This window comes from Glycine max, chromosome 6, assembly GCF_000004515.6.
Source record: "Glycine max cultivar Williams 82 chromosome 6, Glycine_max_v4.0, whole genome shotgun sequence".
Taxonomy (NCBI): domain Eukaryota; kingdom Viridiplantae; phylum Streptophyta; class Magnoliopsida; order Fabales; family Fabaceae; genus Glycine; species Glycine max.
This window is the reverse complement of record NC_038242.2, coordinates 196,656-211,625: the sequence shown is the minus strand read 5'-3', so window position 1 is coordinate 211,625 and position 14,970 is coordinate 196,656. Positions and strand designations below refer to the sequence as shown.

General features: G+C 30.6%; 2 protein-coding genes across 3 annotated transcripts; both read left to right on the top strand.

Moving 5' to 3' along the window:
* The first annotated feature begins 1,635 nt into the window (after positions 1-1,635).
* Positions 1,636-3,796, top strand: LOC100305970 (uncharacterized). Of its 2 annotated transcripts, XM_006580860.4 has the most exons (4): positions 1,636-1,912; positions 2,560-2,675; positions 2,768-3,131; positions 3,481-3,796. In XM_006580860.4, the coding sequence occupies exons 1-3, from the start codon at positions 1,804-1,806 to the stop codon at positions 3,119-3,121; spliced, it is 579 nt and encodes a 192-aa protein (XP_006580923.1). In that variant the 5' UTR covers positions 1,636-1,803; the 3' UTR covers positions 3,122-3,131; positions 3,481-3,796.
* LOC102664389 (uncharacterized) lies at positions 3,483-13,140 on the top strand. Its single transcript, XM_006581024.3, has 12 exons — positions 3,483-3,517; positions 7,841-8,995; positions 9,076-9,189; positions 9,283-9,315; positions 9,588-9,759; positions 9,884-10,062; positions 10,891-11,027; positions 11,259-11,354; positions 11,444-11,513; positions 11,599-11,676; positions 11,803-11,929; positions 12,769-13,140. Exons 2-12 carry the CDS (start codon positions 7,970-7,972, stop codon positions 12,828-12,830), a joined length of 2,094 nt encoding a protein of 697 aa, XP_006581087.1. The 5' UTR covers positions 3,483-3,517; positions 7,841-7,969; the 3' UTR covers positions 12,831-13,140.
* The last annotated feature ends 1,830 nt before the right edge of the window (positions 13,141-14,970 follow it).

Sequence of the window (14,970 nt, the reverse complement as noted above, 5' to 3'; positions counted from 1 at the left end):
TAATATATTTGAATCGAATTTAAACTCTTTTAATTATTTTGAGTTTCTTTAAGGTGATTAGATGTAATTGTTGATGAGTAAATCAAGAAAACAATATTCAACAATTTTATAAAATGTTATATGTGCATGAATTTTATTATCATCTTAATATTGATGATTCTTTTATCATGATTATTATTACCTTTAATCCTTTTTTATAAGAAACAAATAATAGTGTATTTTAAACTATAACTTGTTTCTTATAAAAAAAAAGACCGAAAGTACTACTACTCTTTAACTTGACTTTTACAATTTAAAGAAATTGAATTTGACAATTATCATATTAAATGCATTATATTATTTTATTTAATGCTTGTATTATTTTTTTTGTTTTGATTTGACTATAATATTAATTGGGATAAAATACACTTTTGGTCTCTTATATTTTGGTATTTTGGTATTTTAAGTTGAAAAAAATAATGTTAATTCCTTAAGTTATTTTTGTTAGGTCAAATCAATTATTTTGTAAGTTAACTTGGTCAACTTGGTGATATAATAACTTATAAGAGTTCTCGCATCAAATAAGCATTTGTCATATTAGCCAAAATTAACATAATTAATAGAAAAAATTAATTTGGTCTAACAAAGATACTTTGAGGCATGAAAGTAGAATTTTTTAAATCTAGCAAACTAAATTGAAAAAAGAAATGAAGAATACAAGTGTATTTTAGGTTTTATTTTTTATTTTTTGAGGTTAACCTCTTATTCCTTGTTTTGGCTCATTAAACATGACACAATAAGTTTTTGTTGCCATGTTTTTATTTATTTAGCAAATAAAATAGATCTGAAATGATTTTTTGCCACAACAAAGGGTGTTGCATAAATACGTACAAATGTTTCTAATAAATTTATCTCCTTTAAAATGAATAAGTAAAGTAATCTCATTTGATAAAAACAAAAAAAAAATTAATATTTCAGTAAGTTTATAATTTGTTATACGTATACATGTAATATTGATTGTTTATTTTTTTAACAACAACAAATGTTTAAGCGGAGTAAGATATATTCTTACTTGTTAGTATTTTTTTTCATTAGCCCTTGCAATAACCAATTGATAAGGAATGTTAGAATGGGTCAAGCCTGATATACCAATATGATTGGTCTAATGCGAAGCAAAAATATCATTTACTCAAGTTGATTCGTATGAGTCATACGAATTAAGCTCATCCGTATAACTCATACGGATCAACATGATATGTATAACTCATACTGATAAAATTCATCCGTACAAATCATACAGATCAACCACGGATTTGCATATTTTTTGACGCAAGATAATTTTAGAATTAACAAAAAATGTTGAATACACAAGCAATAAAGTTGATATACCTAATAACACTCATCTAATGCATGACTAAGTTGTAAAAATTTAAGTCCAAGCATACTATAAAAGTTTATAGTAATTAAGAAATTATATTAATTTGTTATATGAAAGTTAATTTATTTTGATAATTTTGTATTTTTATGTTTAAAAAAGCGAGTGGCCTAAGAAGTATGAACTAGCCCATTATTTTGCCAAAATTTAAACTTGTTAGTTAATTGGATTGTGAGACGGACTATCAATTGGGTTGGTAGTAGTACTTAAGCAAAGAAAAATGATATTTTTGGAAATTTAAACACATTTTTGTATGCATTTATCCAACTTAATTCATAGGGTATGCATTAGTGATATTTTTCTGGGCGGAGGCGAGTTGTGTTGTCTTGAAAACCCTCTCCCGCCAACACACTTCTTCTTCTTCTTTTTTGTGTTTTGTGAATACTGAGATGAGTGCTGTGAACATCACCAACGTCACCGTCCTGGACAACCCTGCTTCCTTTCTGACCCCCTTTCAGTTCGAGATTTCCTACGAGTGTCTCACCGCTCTCAAAGATGGTAACTCCTTCCTTCTCTTCTTTTTTTATTTTAGGGTTTCCATTCTCTACTCTCTCTTTCTCGCTAACTATTTTGATTTTAGGACTAGTTTCTTCCCTGTGCCTTCACTATTTGTTCTAGATACCAAGCTATATGACATATAGACTTTTTCTTTTCAACCCCTGTCAGATCTTTTTACTCTATACTGTATCCCCCTTTCATTTCTTCTTCTATTTATACATAAGTAAAAGGGAGGACACCTTTTTTTCTCTGCAAACCCCCAATTTACCCGAAAACATGTATTTTCTCAACCATATCACGGATTGCATACTATAGTTTTTCTTTGTACTGAATGGGGGGATTTCTTTGCTCAACTATTAAAGCATTGCTTGTTGATCATACATTCTCATAACTTAGTGTTCTCCTTGTTCTGTAAACATTTTTTTTGTCCCCATTGTAAACAGTTCTGAAATATTCAATTTCATTTTTCTGCTGACTGATTTTCAGGGAACAAGCTTAATTGAAATTCTCATGTCGAATTTGGGTCTAAAAGCCTATTTTCCCACCTTCTTCAGTTTTCACTATTATTTTACTCACGCATCATCTTATTTCTGTGGTCTACTTTACCATGTTTGGTTGTAACAATGTATGTTGTCTTGTGGGTGCAGATTTGGAATGGAAGCTCATTTATGTTGGATCTGCTGAGGATGAGACCTATGATCAATTATTAGAGAGTGTCCTTGTTGGTCCTGTCAACGTTGGAAACTATCGTTTTGTTTTACAGGCAAGCTTTATGAATACTAATCTTTTGAGTTCTGTGTTGCACCATGCAATCATTCATACACTCAAACCTTTAATACACTGTTTGGATTGCAGGCAGATCCACCAGATCCATCCAAGATTCGTGAAGAAGATATAATTGGTGTCACTGTGCTTCTGTTGACCTGCTCCTATCTGGGTCAGGAATTTATTCGTGTTGGCTATTATGTGAACAATGATTATGATGATGAGCAGCTGAGAGAGGAACCTCCACCAAAGGTTTTAATCGATAGGGTTCAAAGGAACATTTTGTCTGATAAACCAAGGGTCACAAAGTTCCCCATCAATTTCCACCCTGAGAACAATGAAAATGAAGAGCAACAACCCCCTCCATCTGAGCACCCATCGGAAACTGGAGAAGATCCACTTGCTGTAGTTGATCGTGATCCTCCAGATGAGAAGGATTCTTAACATTTTGTAGGTATGCAGACCTTTCAATTCCTAAATATCCAACATCTAATTCGCTGTATGGATTATGATATCATTTTTGTGAATCTCTGTTCGATGATGTGAATGAGATTTATGAGCTCTTTTAGAAGTAGTGGCCTCAGAGTGCTAGGTTCAAAATGATTGTAACGTATGAAAACCAGTTTGCTTTGAATGAAGCTTTGCAATGAAAACCCAATTTTATGGATTATTACTCATTTTCACAAATCATAGTCTTTATGATGTGTAAAGAAGTTTTTCACTGTAAGCTAGCTTTAGGTCATTTTTAGTTTTTCTTCTATTCAGTTGATCTAAGAATTTTTGTTTAATAATATAATGTCTAGGGCTGGCAATAGGCTCAGGGTGAACCTTGGCACAGTGGTAAGGTTTTTGCCTCTGGTATTATAAAAGTCACATGTTGAAATCTTTAAAATTGACTCTTCCTTTGCAAGTCACATGTTGAAATTTTAATTTCTAATCCGATGACTCGTCCCAACATGATTGTGATCAGTTGGGTCATTTGACCCAACTTGGCCCTATCATTTTCATTGGTTTAGATTTAAAATCCTCTCAAAGTTGATCCATGTTCACCCTAAAGTATACATGAACAAAATGAGTTGTAAATTTTGGCTAGTTTATTAAGTAGAATTTGAATTTTCACATGCTTGACTTAGTTTAGTGTATGCTAGAGTTTAGTGTATGCTAGTGCATCTCAAATGGTCCCTAAAGTTCATCACTAATAGGTATTACCTAGGATGGTCACTTGAACTTTTGCTAAACATCTAAGTTGTTAATGAGTGTTGCATAATAGTAGGAGCCAAAAACAAAATTTCAACCTTGTAGGGATAAAAACCAAAGATAATTTCTTATAAGGATTAAAATTAAACCTCACTAATTTTACAGGGATTAAAAACATATTCAAGCCTTTTATATAATATCAAGTTCTATTCATGGTATACTGTGCCATGAGTGTCTGTCATTCCAAAACATTAAACAATTATATTGGTTTAGGATGTTAAAATCTTATTATGCCAAAAAATGTATGATAAATTTAAAAGTTTTGTGATGTCCTGCACCAAGTATGATTGTGGGTTTGGCATGACCATATTGAGAAAGACGATCCTTCTAAATTACCAGATTTTTTTTTTTTTTCATTTTCAATGCACAAAATAAATGGAACATAACATTAGGAAAGTCACCTGTCCGTCTCTCCATTCTGTAATAGACATTCAATGTTATTGTTGTTAGACTTTCTTAAGTACTCAGCCTCAATCTCAAGACTAAACATGGTAATATACAAAATAAATGAAGTGGTTGTAAAATTTGAAATTACTCTTTAGTTATATTTCTATATACAACGTTACATGATTTTTTTAAATATTCAAAAGCAGTGACAAATTTGAGGCAAGGAGGCACGGATGCTCAGAACAAATGGTTTTATATGAAAAAGTATGTTTTATTTTAATATAGTAGAATGAAAACTTATCTTGGTCAATTTTCATTTAATATATGTGATTTCTCTTTGTTTAAACATTTCTATTTTGTTATTTATTTATTTATCTCAAATGTTTTAAATTTAACGTCAACTTATATGGTTGTTAACGTTTAATTATTTATGATTATAAATTTAAATTTTAAATATCATATCAAATTAATAATTATTTTACACTGTTTATTTTTTAAATTTTTTTGACTTAATTATTAATTTAGTTATTTAAAATGGTCAATCAGGTTTTTTTTTTATAAAAAAAAGTCCAATTAATGTTAACACCATTAACAAAGAAATGCCGACAGTTTGATTGATGCATAATGGCGATTATAGAGTTACAATATTAAAAAAATGATGATTACGAGGATCAGCGGGTCAGGGTTTTGGGCTTGAGTAGTGTGGGAGGTGAGACAAGTGCACTTAGGGATCAAACACAGTGTTTCAGTGTCCTCCAACATCGCACTTTCTAGCATCCCCTTTTCGACCTTGTTGTTGTCAGTTTGTGGCTTTGTGCTACGACAAGAGCAAGAGAAGGAAACAAATTTGTGGCAGTTTCATAAATTTATCCAAAAAAATAATAATGGTAGCACTTTATATAACCACCATTATGCATAAATCAAAGTCGCCAGTATTTGTTTGTTAGCGTTAATTGGACGAAAAAGGTTTAATGGGAGATTTTTTTTTTTTGAAAAAGGACTTTATTGAAGTTTTCAAAAGCAGAGAACTAATTGAAAATTTTAAATAAAAAAACCAAAATTAATAAGTAAGCCTAATTTATCTTAAATTAAAAATTTTATTTCTTTAATTTATTCTTATATAATGATATTAAGGTTCTAATTTATCGTTAAAACATGTGGTTTCATTATTTAATTATAACAAGAATAAATAATGTAAGCAATTAATATATATCGTTATGTATAATAAATGTGTTTACTTTTATAATAATTAAATTGAAAATTATTTCCTGTTGGTTAATACTATAAAAACTTGTAAACTAACACTAAAACAGTAGTGCATGTCTATTAAACTTTTATAATAATTTAATTTTAATTTTACATAAATTTAAATATATTTATATGATACACCAAAAAATTGTTAATCAATATAATTATGTATATTAAAACTTTATTGTCTTCAACTCCTTTTTTTTTTCATATTTGCGAGATCTGTCCTTTGTCAAGAGAGGATAGAGTTAGTTAATTAAAGTGTGAAATTGTTGAATCTATATTCCAAAATTTGTATTATATGATATGAATCTAAAAATGAAATACATACGATAAATTTACTCCTATATTTTAAATTAAAATATATAACTTGAAGAGAAAGAATCTATTTTTACGATTAAAGATTCTTAATATTTTATAATCTCGTTTTCACTTGAGGTGCCTAAGACAAACTCAAAAATAATAATAAAGACATGTCTGTATAAAAATATTTGATCCTCGATTACTCCATTAATAACAATGTAGAGTTGGCGTGGTGATAAGAAAAAGGTGGAGGGGGACCTAGTGAGCAACGTAACGAGGTAGGCGTTGCGTGGATATTATGAAATTAAGAGGCATATATAGCCAAATATGAAGCAACCTCCTTCTTCACAATCCTACTCTTTCATTCCCGTTTACTATTCTTAGTCCATACTCCTAAATTACTCCCTTTCTACTTCATTATGAATCTCTAATTCAACCTCCTAAATTACTATTCAGCAACTCTTCTTTGAAGGAATGCACCGTCGATGCTATTCAACACGAGGAAGAGATTACCGGAAGAAAATATTATATGAAATTTGTGACAACTTTGAAATTCACTAAATAAATAAAAAAGTACCTTTTTTACTCCAAATTTACTGCTATTAGATTTAAAGCCATAGATAGTTTTATATTTCCCCCCTCAAAAGTTCTAGACTTCTAGAACGTGAATCATTAACAATATGAATCAAAACATTATCACTGCAACAAAACAAAATCACAAAAAGTGACCGTCAGACACTAATCAACTTGTAGAATCGTACAAGTTTACGAGTCCAGAGACCTTTACCGAGACAAATCGCTTGCAGAATCCTTTCTATGCTGGCTCATCTAAAACAGAGAACTTAGGCCACGATCTGTCTATTCTTTCTTCATGGTTTTTTTCTCCAAATTGCAAGTCATTCTTGTTGCCTAACACCATTCTCGAAGACCCATTCTCTTGGCATTTTTTGTTGAAGGACAAAAACCCATTGGCCATTGTTGAAGATGCATACAATTCTCTACACGTTGCACTCAAATTAAAGACTACAATATGAACACGAAACAATCATTGTTGTTGACCACTAATTCCATTGAAGTTTGTCGATCTTTCTTATTTTAATGTCTTTTACCATGGGCTAAATAACAATTTTTGCTTGGATCCTAAATATGTAATTTGATGACAATTTAATCCTTAAAAAAATTAAAAATTAATTTAGTCCTTAAATGTTTAAAAAGTATAATAATTATGTTTTATTATTAAACTTTTATGAAATTATTTTAGCATTAAACTATAATATTTAAGACCAATATGATATTATTTTATATTAAAAGATTAATTTATCATTAAGTTATACTTGTAATTATAGCACTTTCATTTTCAGCATTATGTTCAACATTAGCTTTTGTATCTCTTCCACCATTAGCATTTGGTGTTTCCTACACGAATAGAAAAAAAATCATATTATAACTATTATTCATACAATTAAACTCATATATTACCTGTTGTTGGTAAAATTTGATTCTAGTAATTAACAAACATCAACAAATGTATTGACCGTAATAGTTTGAGTCTCGGTCACATTGTTAACAATAGGTGGAGTAGCTTACATTAAAACAAATTAACGACGATAAATAAATGATTCTTGAAAGGAGAATTTTGAAAATTTTAGAGGCCAAATGTAATGAAATTATTTTTGAATGACTAAAACCAATGAGTCAATATTTTGAAGATAAAAAGCATATTTAAGTTAACCCTAATAAAAATGATAACGAAAATGATGCAAGGAAACCTAGCGCTAATATACATCCAGAAAGAAAGAAATATAGATGCAATATGTAATATAATGTGATAAATGAAATAGATACAACCATCATATAAGAGATGTAGAGTATGTGTGCCGTAGGCTGCAGGAGATATAGATGAATACGTGTTTTTGTAAAAAAAAAAAAAAAAAAAGGTATTTGATTAAGCTAATGGGAATATTACAGAGTTGGCGTGGAAAGAATGAAAAGGTGGACCTAGTGAGTAACGAAGTAGTTGCATGGATAGTATCGCATTCTTGGGTAGTCCGAGTACAAATTGTGAGGCATATGGTATATGGTTGAGGTATAGAAGCAATGGTGAGTGGTGAGCACAATCTGGCAATGCAACTGTCAAGCCCAAGAATGAAGCAACCAACTGTTTCCGATCAGAGCCTATCCAAGACTCGCATCTCACCTTCCCGCCACAACATCCGTTCCAACAAGTCTGGGAGAAGTAGGAGGAAAAACACTAACACTAGTACTAGTACTTCCTTCCCTTCCTTCAACCTTCGCCCATATGATCACATCAATGACCACCAGAGTTCTAATAGTCCATATTACAAGGGTCTCACTGACCAATCCCTTGCTATCCCTGAGCCTCAGCTTCATACCCCTACCACTACCACTGATCACCTTCTTTCTAGTCCATATTATAAAGGTCTTCTTGCTCTTAAAATTAGTTCTTGGACCCCTGACGACCATCCTATTCCTTTTCCTCCCAACAACTCCTTTTCATACCTCCCTAGTCCTTACTATAGAGGTCTTCTCACCGATTACAGTGCCCTTCTATCATCAATTGATCCTCCTCCTTTCAGTATCAAAACTACCCCACCAGGAGTACCCACTTTGAAGGACTTGATTCTCGATGCAGCTCATCATCACGTTGACTTTCTTACCGAAGAAAGTCAAGTTGGGAATTATTCATTAGAAGAAATTGATGTGGAGGTGATGGATGAAGAGAAGCCTTTGAGAGAGATTAGTGTGTTAGAAGACAAAGCATCAGAGAAAATGATTTTGGAGGAGATGGTGATTGTAGAGAAGCCATTGAGGGAGAGTGTCTTGGTGGAAAAGGAAATGATTATTGTAGAGAAGCCATTGAGGGAGAGTGTCTTGGTGGAAAAGGAAATGATTATTGAAGAGAAGCCATTGAGGGAGAGAGTATCAGAAACAGAAAGAAGCGACCATGTAGAGGAGAAGAAGGCCTTAAGCTTGTCTGTTTCAGAATCACAATGCGAAGAGGGTGGAAATGTCTACCAGTATACTTGGGCAACCAAATACCAGCCCATGTCCTTAGATGACTTCATCTGCAACAAAGACAACGCCCTTCAGCTCAAAGCAAAGGTGAGATATGTTCGCTTTTATTTATCAGTGTCTATTAAGAAAAGAGCAACTTCGCAACATCTTTTGGGATAATTGCACAGGTGAAAGAGGGTTGTGGCTGCAGTCATTTTATATTTGAAGGACCACCAAGTGTTGGAAAGAGATCCATGATACGGGCTATGCTTCGAGAGGTATTTGGCGCCGACAAGGTGCAGGTAAATGATTTTAGATATATTTGTAACCTGTGTGTGTGTGTGTTTACAATAGAAAAACTACAATGATAGTTTTACTTTGCTACTGAATGACAGGTCATAGAAGAATGTAGAAACTTCAATATGAAGGTAATACGTATTTACCATCAGTCATCATTTATATGCTCTCTTTTTTATCACTTTCTTCAACAAAATGATACACTAATTGTTCCTATGGACCAGAAAATTGAAAGAAGAAAAAAATCAAACTGTTCCTTAAAAACAATTTACAACCGAATAGTCCCAAATATCTATGTCACTATTCCCGCTAAGGCAGTTGGAGGCCACCATAGTAATATTACGTTTGTTGATTAACAAGAAAAATAAATTGATTGCCTGGTTAAATTTATTTCCATGCATAGGGTGAAATGGTGAATAATCTCCAAGTGCGAGTGAAGAAATCACTCCACCATGTTGAGGTGAATCTGTCAGAGACAAAGGGATATGAAAAGCATGTAATTGTTGATTTATTCAAGGAAACATATGGCCAGCTCATAAATAACTCGGAGCCTTGTTGCCCAGAGAACTGCAAAGGTACCTACACTCTTAAGAGTTTTAATTAATTAGCCGCTAGTAATGCAAAATAAAGGTGTCGTTGTTTCTTGATCAAGTAACTTAATACTAACACGTTTGAGTACCTACTGTATTTGTTGGAAAGCAATAATTTTGTATGAGGCGGAGAAACTATCCATAGAATCCTTGTTGTATATTAAGTGGTTACTAGAGAAGTACAAAGGCTGTAATAAGGTATTCTTTTGTTGCTCTGATGAATCAAAGCTCCAACCTGTCAAGCCACTTTGCATCACTGTCCGCCTTTCATCACCATCAACCCAAGAGGTTACAATTTCCAACATCTTTTTTCCGTTTCAGTTCATTTTATTTCCTTTCAAAACTAATAGTACAATTTAATACTATTTTATCCTCCCATTAATTTAATCCCTCGGTTGATCAAATAAGATACATAAATTATTATACATTCTCTCTTTCTGATTCCTAGAAATAAAAAAATTCTTTTATGTATTGAAAAATATAACGCATTAACTGCTTCAGTCCGTTACATAACTTGAAAAGAGATTTTCGGAATTGCTTGAGTGAAAAAAAACACTTATAAGCAAGATTGGCATATCTGTGACTTTTGGTTTTGGAATGCCATCCAGTTGGCAAAATTGTGTAATTATAATCCCAAATTGAGTTGCAGTAGAAGGATAGCTAGATTGAAAATCTAATCATCTGGTACATTTTTGTATCGTGTTATTAAATCCTTGCATATAATATGCAATTAATTAGAGGGAAGAAAGAAAATATACATGTATGTATTTTTTTTTGGTAGAACCAAACATATGTATAACCTAATGGACAGGCGATAGAAATTACAATAATTAAAACTAGTATGAGAGGGTGTAGTTTTCTTCCCTTTTCATATCCATTATTAGTTTTTATAAAGGTTAGAGATTGACATCACGGTGGATGTTTCTCCTTTTATACTAAGTTTGATGTTCTTCTAAATTATGAGTAAAAACTTTAGAAATGGATTTTATACTACTTAGATGTAACAAAAATCATAGATTCTTCACTAATGTTTTGAGAAGACACCAAATTAACCATTAAAGTTACGTTATTTGATAAGGCTTTGATTTTTTTTTTTTCATGCTTTTGAGTCAGCAGCTTGTTCAGATTTTGGAAAATATTGGAAAAGAGGAAGGAATAAAATTATCACGCAACTTAGTGGAGAAGATAATCTTGAGGTCCAAAAACAATCTACGCCAAGCCATTCGATCGTTGGAGGCCACTTGCCGAAATAAGTAAGTCGATAATGTTTTTTTTTTTCTATTGTCATATAGAAAATTGTTTTAGTCAATTTCATTATTTGATCAATTTTGGAGTGAAATGTATAAGAGAGAGAAAAACAACTTAAGAAAGAAACAGATAAATAGCAGTCTTGGAAATTTTAAAAAAGAAATATCTTGAGGGAGATTAAGCTCAGGCACTTGCATGGCATTACTTTCTCAAATGATTAATTGTTTTGCATGCAGGGATGCTGTCAAAGACGACGATTTAATTCTAACTGGGTGGGAGGAAGATATTTTTAATATTGCCAAAAAAGTAGCCGAAGAGCAAAGTCCACGACAGTAAGGAATTGAGCTTTAGAATTCATTTGAAAACAATTCTTATTATTTTCTGATGAACTTACTTTACAACCATTATTCCTTTCTTATAGGTTGTACGTCATTCGTAGAAAACTTCAAAGTCTTATGATTCATGATGTTCCTCCCGACTTTATTTACAAGGTAAGACATGATGGTGTATTTCAGAAGAAAAAAAATATTTTGTTAACGTGAAAATGAGATAAGTAAATTTGGACTATACATGCAGTCATTGGTACCAGAGTTAACGAATCTAGTTGATGAATCGCTACGGGCAGGGGTTGCCAAACTCGACAAGGAGTTCATTGTAAAAACTCAAACTGTTTTTTTTTTTTTTTGTAATTTAATTTATTTTGTGTTTGGTGGATATTTTTGTCCCCTAAATTTTGTAAAGCTAAAGGGGATCATGAAACTATATTTTATTCCTTTTCAGAGACCTAGTGACATCAAATTTCAAACTATGAAGCAGTTCGGTCATGCTCAAAACAAACAAGCGGAATCGGATGAGAAGAACTATGATTCAACCAATCAGAATAGGTTAACTTACTTAAAAGTCGAAGGTAAAAATACTTTCTAATTTTGTGTCCTTTAGTATTTACTATGTTTAATTCATGGCAATTTGTTTTGCAAATAACACCAGAGGCGTAACTCAGTTTAATAGTTTCAAACTACTTTTTTACGCTAGGCGTGGGTCGTTAAAAGTTTCTTCTATAGATAATAAATATAATATTAAATGATATCAAATAATTCCTATTAAGTATAGATTGCACTATTTGGTTTGGTTCCACGTAATACACACATGGTGGTTTTTAATCGTTATTATTTGTATGCAGAAACTGTTAGAATTCGTAACTTAGTGACTTCAAGCTCAATTGAATGAAAAAGGCCTACGTAATACATTTTTTGAAAAAAAATACGAGGACTTAATTAATTTTTTAAATAAACAAATGAACCATTTTAATAATTAAGCTTTCTTTCTAGTAAGAATCGTCTCCGTCCCTTGATTGAGAGGAGAATGGATCCTCTTCATTTCTTGTATTACTAAACTTTTGAGAAAATAAATATCACTATTAAAAAAATATGTATCCTCGCCATTTCATTTATTTTTTCAAAAGCTGAAAGAAATGGAGAGAATTTCTATCCGATTGAAAGTACCAATCCTTCTTTGGTAGAGACCACAATATTCCGTCTATAACCTATTTTATTCCGTCTCTAATTATGGCAGAAGCTTTATTTACAGCTCTGTTTGAGCCCAAATACATATTCTGTATTGTTTCGGCCGAAATTTTTGTTTCAGTTTTATTTTTTATTTTTGTTGTTTCATAATATGATATTGGACCATCCATCAATCCCATTACATGTTTCATGACACAATTTTATTTTTTTATTTTTCTTACAGAGTTTATAGCGAAATTCATGAGTTGGTACAAGAATTCGTCTGAAAAAGGCAATAAACAGTAGCACGTGCAATACAATGTTGGACCATAAATAATCTGTGAATAAAATTCAAAGATATTTTGTGTTAAGAACATCCGTCAATAATTAAATACATTATGTATTGGCGTGTGTGTTTAATTAATATACTGTGTGCCATCCTCGTACTCAGGTCGGAAGAAATATCAAATTAATATATATTGAATTTGTGTTCAGAATATTGTCATGCCCATGATCGACCATGAAAATGTACCAAGAGTTTTTATACTGCTACTTATTGCCTTAGTAGACACGAGAATATGTTGGGATGAATGTTGGAGTACTTCATAAATCATGCTAGAGTACTTCGGATGCAAGCAATCTAATTATTGTATAGCGTGCTGGATATATATTTTATCTTAAATAATAAAATGTTTTTTATAGTGAAATTTGATCATTTCAAATCCACCACAAATTATTTTCAAACAGTGTTTTATTGACAAGTTAACATATGAGAAGATCCATCTTTATTATGTAATAAAATACCTCGCATGCTAATAAAATTGGACATCATATTAAATCATCAATATACTCAATTTTTCTTTTTGTATGAGAAGCGAATATTTGTTTATGGCAAAATGTTAATCAGTTAAGGATGTAAAAAGAAAAATGTTTTTTTTTTTTTTATCAAAATACGAAAAAGTACGCTTCTATGTGAGAATGCACTTTTATATAATTTTTAATAAAATGTTTTTTCTTTTAATTTTTAATCAATGTCCACTCGAGTTAGTAAGATTCTTTGTTTAAATATCTTTATTTGCATCTTATAATTATTACTTAAAAAAACATAAATCGAGTATCTTGAATGAAAACTAATCTTATATTTTAAGAGTATAACAATCATATTACAATTTAAGTATATTGAAAAATAATTTTAAAAAATTATATTGAATAAAAAAACTATTATAAGACTTTTTTTTGGATTATGCAATTCTAGTATTAATGAATATTAATTTTTAGTTGCAATGAAGCATATTGATTCTGCTTCCCTTAAGCAGTAGATTTTTTTTTTCTTTAAAAGGCATTTGGTTTAGTTTGTTTACAAAGATATACAAATTAAGCTATTTTTTATCATGGTTTTGTAAATCATGCACGGGTTTTACTTTTCAAGGCCACTGAAATATATATATAGAAGCTAGTTGCATGGTGTGTCTATAAATATATAAATATATGGTTAAAAACAAATACATTTAAAATATTTAGGATAAATAAATATTTCTGTCCCTAAAATTGTTTAGCGGTGATAATTTGCTTTTGTCTTTAATTATGAGATTTTTTTTAGAAAATTGTTTTTTCATTTTTATAAGATTCTTTTCTAATTTTTAAATATATTAATTATTTTTTCCTTACTTACCCTTAATTATTTTTCTCTTTAAACATTAATAAAAAGATAGTTAAGTGAATAGAAGGATAAAAAATGATAATTTTAAAATAATAGCACAAATAATTGATAAATTTAATGTGATTAAGTATACTAACTATTTGTCTTAAAGAAACATAAATTAAACAAAAGTGTCTTATAATTAGGGATGAAAGAGATATATGAAAAAAATATAAATTTTGATTAAGTTTGTCAATGTGTAAAAAGTGTGATAATAACATCATGCTTTTAAGTTTTTGAAGATTATTTCGCGTTAAGTTGTAATGTTTAAGAATTGATTTAACATTAAATTATCATTTTTGAGGATCAAATTAACATTAAACAGTTAAATTAAGTTGTAGGGCAATATATAATTATTGTACTTCTTGGCTTCTTTCAATGATTGAATCCGAATTTTTATTCTTTCAATTGATTGAATCTTGTGGCTGTATACTTTCAAGGACTATTATATTAAAAATATAAAAAAAATTTAACGCACTTTTTAAATTATTTTAAGCTCTAACAAATTAATATATGTACATTTTGTTGCTTAAGAAAACATAGAAAAATCATTCGATTAGTAATAGAAACAGCTCTATACGAAGAGATATATTACTTATTCAAAAACCATTAAAAAATAAACAAATAACACCACATATCCACATCTCAATCTTAGAGTTTTTTTAAGGGGAATCTGGATCTTAGAGATAAATAACCATTCTTATCCACAAAAAATATAAATTGGCCCCTTTCAAGCCCTAGTACATG

Bases quoted from the DNA above. Each gene is read 5' to 3' on its own strand.
- LOC100305970 (XM_006580860.4), top strand. From the start codon at position 1,804: ATGAGTGCTGTGAACATCACCAACGTCACCGTCCTGGACAACCCTGCT. The intron at 1,913-2,559 runs GTAACTCCTTCC...TTGTGGGTGCAG, and splicing joins TCTCACCGCTCTCAAAGATG to ATTTGGAATGGAAGCTCATT. The intron at 2,676-2,767 runs GCAAGCTTTATG...TTTGGATTGCAG, and splicing joins ACTATCGTTTTGTTTTACAG to GCAGATCCACCAGATCCATC.
- LOC102664389 (XM_006581024.3), top strand. From the start codon at position 7,970: ATGGTGAGTGGTGAGCACAATCTGGCAATGCAACTGTCAAGCCCAAGA. The intron at 10,063-10,890 runs GTTACAATTTCC...TTGAGTCAGCAG, and splicing joins CATCACCATCAACCCAAGAG to CTTGTTCAGATTTTGGAAAA. The intron at 11,930-12,768 runs GTAAAAATACTT...TTTTTCTTACAG, and splicing joins AACTTACTTAAAAGTCGAAG to AGTTTATAGCGAAATTCATG.